This window comes from Callionymus lyra, chromosome 10 (genome assembly GCF_982586985.1).
Source record: "Callionymus lyra chromosome 10, fCalLyr1.hap1.1, whole genome shotgun sequence".
NCBI lineage: Eukaryota > Metazoa > Chordata > Actinopteri > Syngnathiformes > Callionymidae > Callionymus > Callionymus lyra.
The window spans coordinates 8,810,357-8,818,774 of record NC_141827.1 but is presented as its reverse complement, the minus strand read 5'-3'; the positions used below and the strand labels follow the sequence as shown (position 1 = coordinate 8,818,774).

Sequence of the window (8,418 nt, the reverse complement as noted above, 5' to 3'; positions counted from 1 at the left end):
GTTTGTCTGCATGTGTGTGTTCTATGTCTATATGCGTGTCTGTGTCGGTGTGTGTGTCATTCTAAATTTGTGTGTTTTTTTTGGGGTTTTTTTGCATGTGTGTGTATGTGTTTATTTCTGTGTGTGTACTTGTGCATGTATGTGTGCCTGTACGTTTGCATGAGTGTGTGTGCCTGGGTTTGTCTGCATGTGTGTGTTCTATGTCTATATGCATGTCTGTGTCGATTTGTTTGTATGTCATTCTAAATGTGTGTGTTTTTTTTGGTTTTTTTTGCATGTGGGTTCATTTCTGTTTGTGTACTTGTGCATGTATGTGTGCCTGTACGTTTGCATGAGTGTGTGTGCCTGGGTTTGTCTGCATGTGTGTGTTCTATGTCTATATGCATGTCTGTGTCGGTGTGTGTGTGTGTCATTCTAAATTTGTGTGTTTTCTTTTTTTTTTTTGCATGTCTGTGTGTGTGTTTGCATGTGTGTGTGTCGGGGTAGGGGGTGCATCGGTGCGTGTCAGACAGCAAGAGTGCTGCAGTTATCTAGGAATCCGAGTCAAAGCAACTTGGCAAACAGAAGCAGAGAGAGAGAGAGAGAGAGAGAGAAAGAGAGAGAGAGAGGAGGAGGCGGCTAGAGGAACAGAGGGAGAACAGAAAGATGACATTAGTGTAGATAGAACACAACAAAAGGGAGAAACATCAGGAGTCAGAGAAGAGCTCAGAGGGATGACGAGATAAATCGCAGAAGGCTTCATCCAAGTTTGAAACAACCTTCTCCATGATGTGTCGTAGCTCCTCCAGGATGATGCTCCTGCTGACCCTGATCCTGATCCTCTCCTCCCAGGCGTCTCCAGACTGCACTCACCCTCCCTGCAGGGACAAGCTGGTGGCGTCCCGGGTCCCGGCTGGCAGAGGATCCGGGTCCGGCGGCGGGAGCTGCGACGGGACCGCTGGAAGAAACAACTGTAGGAGTGGAGCGTCGACTATTGCTGTGGCCGACGAGCCTCAGAAGCAGAGCCTCCAGAACGACTTCCCTCAGATCCAGCCCAAGGTGAGACCAGAGTCACGTCGATTTGACAACTCAAACTTTAAATTTACTTATAAATATAAGTTATTTGTTCAGAATATTTTTCTATTTTTTGTGAATATTTTCAGAGTTGTTTTTTAATCAATGCTTTATAAATATTAAATTGCATATTTTTCTTAGTTTTTTTTTAAACCGTTGTTTTTTCCCCTTTGGCTGACGGTCCCTTAAAACAATCGGTAAATAAAGTGGCCACTGAGGAAATTCGTATGGTTCAGGGTTAGACCGACTGGACCAGATTTTTGGTTTTGGTCTCTGGACATTATTGTAATTTAAAAAATGTCAAAAAAGTCAACTTCAAATTGGAAGTCCTGCAAAAACTTAGCAAATATTTAAGACTTGATTTTGACGTATACATTGTGTGATAAAAGGAAAACAAACTTCTTAATTCAAGATATTAAAAGAAAAAAAAAAACCTTAACTACTAAAAAAAAAAGGAAAACGGACAATAGGATAAAAAAAATAAAAAAAAATCCATTAACACATTATCTCATATGTTTAGTTTTAAAAAATATACGTTTCATTTAACTATAGCAAGATAATAAATACAAAAATGAGATATTTCAAGAAAAAAACAAGACGTGAAATGCTTGTAAAAAGCACATTAATCTGCCAATAGGGTGAAATATTTTTCGTTATTACCACATTATGCTTAAGTGTAAAAACTGTATGCGTTTTATCAAACTATAACAAGATATTAAAGACAAAAATTAGATATTAAAGGGCAAATAAGGACCTTAACTGCTTGTAAAAAGAACATCAATCTGTAAATACTGTGAAATATATATATATTTTTTTTATTAATTCATCTAATAGAAGGGAACCCTAAACAGGACTCCAGTCTGTCACAGGACACATAGAAACACAACTATCTTTGGTCCACTTTAGACATCAGGAGGAAACCAGAGTACCCGGAGTAAACCCACTCAAGCACAGGGATTACGTCGCTCGATCTTGTGACCCTCCATGTCACCGATCCCACTCGTGGGACGACACTCTAAATGTGGCTAACAAGCATGTAATGACGGCCCACAATCAAAGGGGGGGATAAAGTCGGGTCCACATCGGTGGCATGAGCTCATGGAGCGACAGGTGTGCGAGGAAACACGTCAGCGGACAGACACGCCACGACCACGCCACGGTCTGGATCACGTCTGATGTGCCTGCAGATCGCGGGAGGAGTGAACAACCGGCTGGTCAAGCTGCAGCGCTGCATGCTGTCCCTGCAGGAGTCGGGGGGGCCCTGGGGTCCCGGCGGTCAGGAGAGCTCCTCCCTCGGGGGAGTCCTGGCTCTCATGGCGGCCGTGCTGACGGAGTGTGACCTCCACTGTCACAGTCAGGCTCTCGGGGCGATGGCCAAGAGACTGGGTACGTACGAGTCCACATTTATATCTTACCTACGCAGCACACACAGAGAAATGCACCCCCCGACCTCCCCTCCCGGGGTCCCCTCCCTCCCAGAACATCATCGGGGTCTGCTGAGTGTCGGTCATAGGTGGCTGCATTGGAATTTGAACTGTGGATGAAACAGACGTCTCTAGAGATAGACACACTTGAAAAAGTCTCAACCTTTCTTTGACTTCTTTTTTTTCCCTTTAGAAAGTTAATGTGGGAATATTAGAGTATATATATATATATATATATATATCTATATCATAAGGAGATTGGACTAATTAAACCATTCAATAATTAACAATGAATAAGTTAAACGTGTGTCATGAAATCATGCTTTTGCTCTGACATAAATCACTGTTGGCCCACAGACCTTCAGTCAGACGTGACTCTTTATGGGTCATTTTGAATTTAAAGAAAGATGATTAGACTGAATATTCTTATTAAAAGACATTGCAATGTATAGATAGAGCATTTTAAAAATAATGTATGGCTTTTTTCCCCTCAACAATTTGATTTTTTTTGTCATTCAATTAATTGTTATAGAAGTTCCAAATAATACTTATTAGAGTTATCAGACATTTATAGGCTTTCAAGCCAAATTAAATAAATGTTTTATTTATATAAAACTAATCTTATTGTATTTTTATTTTAATGTGAATTAAAAAGAACAGACACAATTATATAGAAATTGGGAAAATGCATTTTATTTAAGTATATTTTTCTTTTGATTTATTCTGACAATACTCTTATCAGTGCCATCAGGATAGTGATGGAGGAATTTAACATTTTAAATGTTGGCACTAATATAGGAGCGTTACCGTGTTGAACCTAAAAGCCAATGAATTGAAAATAATTTCATTTATAACATTTATTTTTTAATTATTGCAATGAGAATATGAAGCTTCGAAAAAGTTTTTCGAAAATTGTTTAATTCAATTATTTAAAGAAAACAAATTGAACATCTCAATATAAAAATAATTGAATTCAATAATTAAAGATAAATAATTTAATGCTTGGAAAAACAAACAACATTTCAATAAAAAATGTAAAGTTTCAAATTTCAGGTGTGGTGACGTTAACAAGGTATGCCGTCTGAAAAAATAAAGGTGTCATTTGAATGTATGTATTTGAAATACATACATTCAAATACACACATCAGTGTACATTCAGTCCATAATACAAAAATAAAGTTATTTCTATTAAAAAATATATTATTATTATTATTCTGTCAGTTATTTCACTTCAAAATAAAAAAAAAAAAACAATTTATAAATAATACTCAAAAATGGAAGACACTATGGAATGTACATGAGTTTATCTCACCATTTTAAACTCTGCCTTTTAACAAACAAACACTTGGAAAATAAGTAATTTCTAAATAAATGGAAACCGAGGCGATCGGCGAACTCTCGCGAGACTATCCGCGTCTTCCCTCTACCGAGCATCTCTGCGGTAAATCTTAACTTTTTACAAACGCCGTTAAAAGTAAAAAAAAATAAACTTCACGCTGAGATTTAACAAGCAGCAACACAGTCTTAGGTTTAAGGCTTTTCAACTTGACAGTGTTTTACAATTACTGACCAGTCACCATGAAGCGGTGTCACTGTCAGCATGAAGACACACTTGTGTTCATTCATCTTGTGGAGAAAACACGGAAGTGTGTCACTTTAATAACGACACGGAAGTGTGTCACTTTAATAACGACCAGAAACGACAACGACGGTGTGAAAGGTTCCAACCTTTTTTGTAAATATCTCAATGTATTAAATAGAATTTTCACATTAAAAAAATATGTCATCACACATCCGTGGGTCCAACAAACATGCTTAATTAAGTTTCTATTACTGAATAATAATATTTTTTTTTTTGTGTTGACAGAAAGTGTTGCAGTTGGAAGAGAAGGAGAGAAAGACCTCCTGCTGTTTCTCAAAAGTATTACACAAAACCCCACAGGTGAGTTCCACTTCTATGAACGATTAATCGCGCTTCAAAAAAAAAGAAATGCAATTATAATATCGCAAGGACTGCGATTTTATTTAATTTTATGTTAATTTCATTTTCGAGCCGTTATGTAGTCACGTGACTCACGAGCGGCACCGAGAGCAGCCGAATACAGCCGAGCAGAACAAGCGAGAGACGGAAACACAATGAATTCCATCGTTACCTTTTACAATCACACAATTCAAACTGTAAATGATAGTATATGAATGTGTTTAACAGGAACTGCAGTTAAATACAAGAGAAACTGTGCAAAAAATATGCAGTAAGAAAAGTCAGAATAATCAGTGTTTTTGCTTTTCTTTACTGGTTTGTGTGATTTATTATTGTAACTTATAATTATAAATGTTTACATCACATTTTTAGCACATCTTTGCAGGAGTTTTTAAAGTATTTGCAGAGAATATATTATGTTATTAAAGTAACTAAATGAAATGAAAGGATTTGAATGTATGCTTAATTTCCTTTAATCTTAAAAATGCCTTAATAAACGTATCATAACAATAACAAAGAAATACATTTTACTGTGCAGTGGATTATTTATTGTATTCGAGAATAAAAAAGAGGAAATTGAAAAATAATCGCATATTTAATCACAATTGCAATATTTAGGAAAATTATCGCAATTATATATTTTTTAATAATCGTTCAGCCTTACCTGGACTCACACCAAAATATGTTTTAGGTCTATATTTTGTTGTAATATTGTATTAAAAAAAAAGTATTTTATTTCATACACACTATATTGACATATAAACAATAAAGGAAGAATGATGTAAATAAATATATATGACTTGAAACAAAAAAAAAATGGAATCGTAAGTAAAATCGTCACAATATTCAAGTGTGTGGATATTTTTCTTATATATATATATATATATATATTCAGTTGTTTGTGATACAGTCGAACATGTGATCCGGTTGAACCTGATCGTTGAATAAAATTCTGCTCCGGCTCCACTAGAAAGGTCACATCCTCAGGACTGTGCTGAGATCTACAGGCTGGGCATCACAGAGAACGGCATCTACACCATCCAACCGGACCTGCACAGACCCGCTCTGGAGGTGAGTCGGACCCACCGCACTCATAAATCCCACCTGGGTCGGTTAAACCCGGGTTGGCAGGGATCACGTTGGGGTCTCTGCCTCAGGCCAAATGCGACATGGAGACGGCGGGAGGGGGCTGGACAGTGATCCAGAGCCGGCGGGACGGCTCGGTCGACTTCAACAGAACGTGGCAGGAGTACCGGGAAGGCTTTGGCAGTCCTCTCGGGGAACACTGGCTCGGGAACGCAGCTCTGAGCGCACTCACCTCCACGGGTCAGCACCAACTTCGGGTGGAGCTGGAAGACTGGCACAAACAGCAGCGGCAGGCCACGTACAGCAACTTCAAAGTGGCACCAGAGGCCCAGAGGTGAGGACCCTCACCTGAAACAATCTCTAGAGTCTTGATGAATATCCAATACTTCAGAGCTTAAACATTTAAACTGACCTAAAGTAAGTCCAGCCCCCTCTATCCAGAAGGTTGAGTGTGATTGACATGAGGACTATTTGAGTCTCTTTATGAAGAAAGAACTGAGCCAAAAGAAAAAGCTCTTGGTTTACTGGCTGATATTTTATATTTGACTTTTCTCGTCTATAGACACTAACTTTGTGACCGCAAGAACAAGAACCTTTTTTTTTTTTAAATCTTAGCGATAACATGGAGCTCAGTAACTCTGAAGATACTCGAAGAAGATCTACTTCTCTTTACGCCTCCCTTAGGGCATTTCTAACATTGATACACCTAAATATTGCGATTTTTCTTTTTTAAACAATGTATTAATATTTAACAGAACTGTAATTGTTTATTTTTTGGCTTCTTTTACTGTTTATATGTTATATTGCGTTTTTTTTTTTTTTGTCTTGCAATTAAACTTCATTACATCCTCCACAGTTAAAGGATTCATGAAATCCTGTGAGATCTTGGTTACAACTGAGGACGAGAGGATACAGTGACTCCAGCAGCTTTTAAAGCTGATGTTTGGTCATATTTTGGTTTCACAACAAATTAAAGTAGTTAAGACTTCGTCAAGAGTCATGTGGTCTGTAAATACTGTTTCTTCGGAGTCAAGTACTCGACAATACTACAAACATATTTTCGTTACTACAGTATTGCAATATACCGTATCGTTCCCCAGTATCGTGATATGTATCGTATCGCCAGATTCTTGCCAATACACATCTTACTGATGTACTTCCAATAGAAGTAAAACTTGGTGAAGAAAATCCACCTGAATCCAGATGGAACTACTGTATCCTATCAAAATAAAAGCATTGGGTTTCTGTCCCACTTTGAACTTTCCTAGCACATTTGTTTTTAACACACTTCCCCTTGGTGTTAGCTGAGCCTTAAAGAAAAAGCCTCCAGGCAGAGGAACAATCCTTCAATCTTGAATCTCCAGTCCTTCCTCCAGGTACCGACTGACGGCCCGCGAGTACTCCGGCGACGCAGGAAACGCCCTCAGCTACAGCAAACGCTACAACCACGACGGCCGATCCTTCAGCACCAACGACAGAGATCACGACCGCTACGCTGCCGGGAACTGCGGTCAGTACTACGGCGCCGGCTGGTGGTTTGACGCGTGCCTGGCGGCCAACCTGAACGGGCAGTACCACCGCGGGAGCTACAGCGGCGTGACCAACGGCATCTACTGGGGAACGTGGTACATCTTGACCGACGGACGGACTGGAGAGAGGTACTCGTTCAAGACGGTGGAGATGAAAACGAGACCTCATGGTTTTTTGGAACTCATGAAACATTAGAGATATCATGTGGTCACTTGTGTAGATGGGGTCATTAAAGTGATGAACTGAAAGTTTCTGTGTGTTACAGTATTGTGTGTACAGTAGTACAAATAAAACTCTGTTCTGTGGATTAAGTGGAACCAGGAGCGTCAAACTCTATCGCATAAGTGGTCAAACAACGAAAAATTGAGGCTCATTCTAGCTTCCGGTGTCTGGACCTTCCTTGGAGTGAGGAGCCTCCGTTTAATAAAGTCTCCTTGACACTGACCTTTGACCCTGGGCACAGGCTAGGCGAGCCTATGTTTACCATTTTTGCCTGGAAAACAACTCTGTTGTTAAGAGCTGAAGAAGTTTTTTGGGTTAGAAAAGTCTGGACCTCTTAGCCTGCTGTTAGGTGCTGCTCACCAGCATAGATGGATAAATGGGCACAAAAATAAAAGAGTGAGAAAGTCCAGTTGTTTTAAAAATATATATATTTAAATCATCTATTTATGTGTTTTTACTCCATGACCACTGGACACAGAATATGCTACATTTCCAACTTTATTTTGAAAATAAACCAATGGGCTGCTTTCTTTTTTTTGTAATAAGTCGGAGCAATCAAGCATTTAGTTGCATCAGCCAGCTGTCAATCAAAACAGCTGATTTGGTGAGAAGAAGCTGTGTTGGGGAGAAGTCAAGCCAGACCATCATCGAGGACGGATTTTTTTAATGTGGAGTATTTCATCTGATTTAAGGCCCGAAAATAAGATGCAAAGTAAAACAAAAACCTCAAGTTCATAGAAGAGCTGCAGTAAAGTTACAAGTTAAAAGTAATTTAAATCCTGCAAATACTGTTTTGTAAATTTTACTGGACGCAGTGTTTCTTTATAACTTATTTCCTGCCTGACCCTGTCCTCATCTGCAACATGACACACATGTCCTAGAAAACCAATGATATTCCAGAGTAGGGATGTGAAGCCAAAAGAAAAATGTATTGCATCTGCTTTCGTGTGAGTCCACTGATGGATTCGCATTAGTTCTATTTTACCAACTGCATAAATAACACCTTGCTGACCGGTTTTAGCTTGAGGTTTGAATCAGAGCTCCATTTTAAGGCAGACGTAATTCCTTTTATGTCTATTATTAACCTGTGTGTGTGTGTGTGTGTGTGTGTGTGTGTGGGGG

General features: G+C 38.9%; 1 protein-coding gene across 2 annotated transcripts; it reads left to right on the top strand.

Annotated features, from left to right (window-relative positions):
• Window positions 1-331: 331 nt before the first annotated feature.
• LOC148070161 (fibrinogen-like protein 1) lies at window positions 332-7,360 on the top strand. Of its 2 annotated transcripts, none has more exons than XM_087800861.1 (6): window positions 332-1,038; window positions 2,241-2,439; window positions 4,345-4,419; window positions 5,429-5,529; window positions 5,616-5,878; window positions 6,921-7,360. In XM_087800861.1, the coding sequence occupies exons 1-6, from the start codon at window positions 766-768 to the stop codon at window positions 7,267-7,269; spliced, it is 1,260 nt and encodes a 419-aa protein (XP_087656987.1). In that variant the 5' UTR covers window positions 332-765; the 3' UTR covers window positions 7,270-7,360. The 2 variants fall into 2 exon arrangements, with proteins under 2 accessions (XP_087656987.1, XP_087656986.1); XM_087800860.1 differs by having other exon boundaries at window positions 6,909-7,360.
• Window positions 7,361-8,418: the final 1,058 nt, after the last annotated feature.

Coding starts and splice junctions, on each gene's coding strand:
- LOC148070161 (XM_087800860.1), top strand. CDS start 766: ATGATGTGTCGTAGCTCCTCCAGGATGATGCTCCTGCTGACCCTGATC. Junction 2,440..4,344: donor GGCGATGGCCAAGAGACTGG/GTACGTACGAGT, acceptor TTGTGTTGACAG/AAAGTGTTGCAGTTGGAAGA. Junction 4,420..5,428: donor TATTACACAAAACCCCACAG/GTGAGTTCCACT, acceptor CGGCTCCACTAG/AAAGGTCACATCCTCAGGAC.